At 64.8% G+C, this 1,501-nt stretch overlaps 1 protein-coding gene across 4 annotated transcripts in view; it reads left to right on the top strand.

The window, feature by feature from the left end:
- The window catches only part of LIN37 (lin-37 DREAM MuvB core complex component), an 8,973-nt gene extending 7,694 nt beyond the window's left edge, over positions 1 to 1,279 (top strand). For all 4 annotated transcript variants that reach the window (XM_024199898.1, XM_024199897.2, XM_024199895.2 and 1 more), the window contains 3 exons: positions 41 to 187; positions 638 to 711; positions 857 to 1,279. In XM_024199898.1, the coding sequence (XP_024055666.1) occupies positions 41 to 187; positions 638 to 711; positions 857 to 938 (303 nt within the window). In that variant the 3' untranslated portion in view covers positions 939 to 1,279. The remainder of the gene's footprint in view (positions 1 to 40; positions 188 to 637; positions 712 to 856) is intronic.
- Positions 1,280 to 1,501: the final 222 nt, after the last annotated feature.

The following is a 1,501-nucleotide window of genomic DNA, read 5'->3' as shown; positions in this document are numbered from 1 at the left end:
GTTCCCCCACTCCTTTCCGTGACCTGCTCTGCGTTCCCAGGGGGCTGAGGGGCTGAACGGGAAGAGCCAGAATGTGTACAAGCTGCCCCCGCCGTGTGCTGGCCTGGAGAATGCAGGCGGGGAGTCTGTGAGCGCCAGGATACCCTCCCCACTGCCGCCCGAGGACGGGGGGTCGCTCCCTGACACGGTGAGGGAGGGGCCCCGGGCGGCTATGTCCACCCCCTGCCCTGCCCAGGGTCTTGTGCCAGCTGAGCTTTGGCCTCTTCCCTCCCCCATCTGCAGGGGGTGCTGCAGCCCCCCTCAATCTGCCCCCCATCCACCGGTCTGCTCTCACAGCCTAGGCTGCTGCCCCACCACTCTCCATGGGTTCCGTGGGGTCCCCGATACTGGGTCCCAGCCTTGGGGGCAGGCAGCCTGCCCCCTATCTCCCACCTGGTTCTCTCTACCCCCGCCCCGACACTCTTCCTACCCGCTTCTCCTGGGGCCCACCCCCCAACTACCCATCTCCCCCCACACACTATGCGCCAACCATGACACTGCCCCTCCCCCCCGGGGTGTTCACCTCCTGCAGGCTCCTGCTCTCCCAGGTTCCCCCCCCCGACCTGACATGTTCTCTCTCCCCCTCCCCACCCCGTAGACCCCTGATGCACGGCCCTCGATGTCTTCTCTCATCTATAAGAACATGGAGCGCTGGAAGAAGATCCGCCAGCGGTGGGTGTGCCAGAGGGGTGGGGGGAGGGTGTTCTTCCCCCGAGTGGAGTGTGGGCTGGGGGTGCTTCAGCCTTGGGGAGGGAATTTGGGGTGGGGGGGGTTCTTGACCCTCCTGCCCCATCTTTGCTCTCTGCTGCCCTCACAGGTGGAAGGAGGCATCGCACCGGAACCAGCTGCGCTACACTGAGAGCATGAAGATCCTCAAGGAGATGTACGAGCGGCAGTGATGGACCCCACACCCTGCCCAGGCCCCCCTCTGGGGGTGGGGCTGTGCTGAGGCCCAGCCACTGGGAGTAGAGCCACTTGGGTGCCCTGCCTCCGGGGGGGCCACTCCTAGTAGAAAGCAGCCTCATACCCTGGGCTTGGTGCTGGGGAGAATTGTCTAGCTCCGGGCTGCCCCTCACGCCCCCTTTCTGTTTCCTGGCTGGGATCTGTGTGGGGTAGGTCTGCCCCTTAGTGGAGGCAGCGGCTAGTGCATGTAAGGGGACCTAGTCTCCCATCCCACCATCTCTCTTCCCCGTCTCCCCCCCGCCCCCATTCCAACATAGCCAATAAACGGAGTCCCTGGCGCCTGCCTCACCTGTGTCATGGGGGGGACAACACCCCGGAGTAGCCCAGGGAGAAGCCCCCTTTGGGGGGAATTCGCAGCTGGAGGCAATGCAGCAGGGGCAGGGAGATGGGGTGGCTGAGAACGGGGGTCCTGCCTCACTACTGTGGGTAAAGGGGCTCAGGTGGGGCCAGACCTCTGTAAACCCCACCTGAGCTGTTGCACAAAGGGTTAATCAGCCTT

Source organism: Terrapene carolina, unplaced genomic scaffold (assembly GCF_002925995.2).
Source record: "Terrapene carolina triunguis isolate 2854851 unplaced genomic scaffold, T_m_triunguis-2.0 Scaffold461, whole genome shotgun sequence".
NCBI lineage: Eukaryota > Metazoa > Chordata > Testudines > Emydidae > Terrapene > Terrapene triunguis.
The sequence above is the reverse complement of the archived record's forward strand: the minus strand, read 5'-3'. Positions and strand labels throughout refer to the sequence as shown.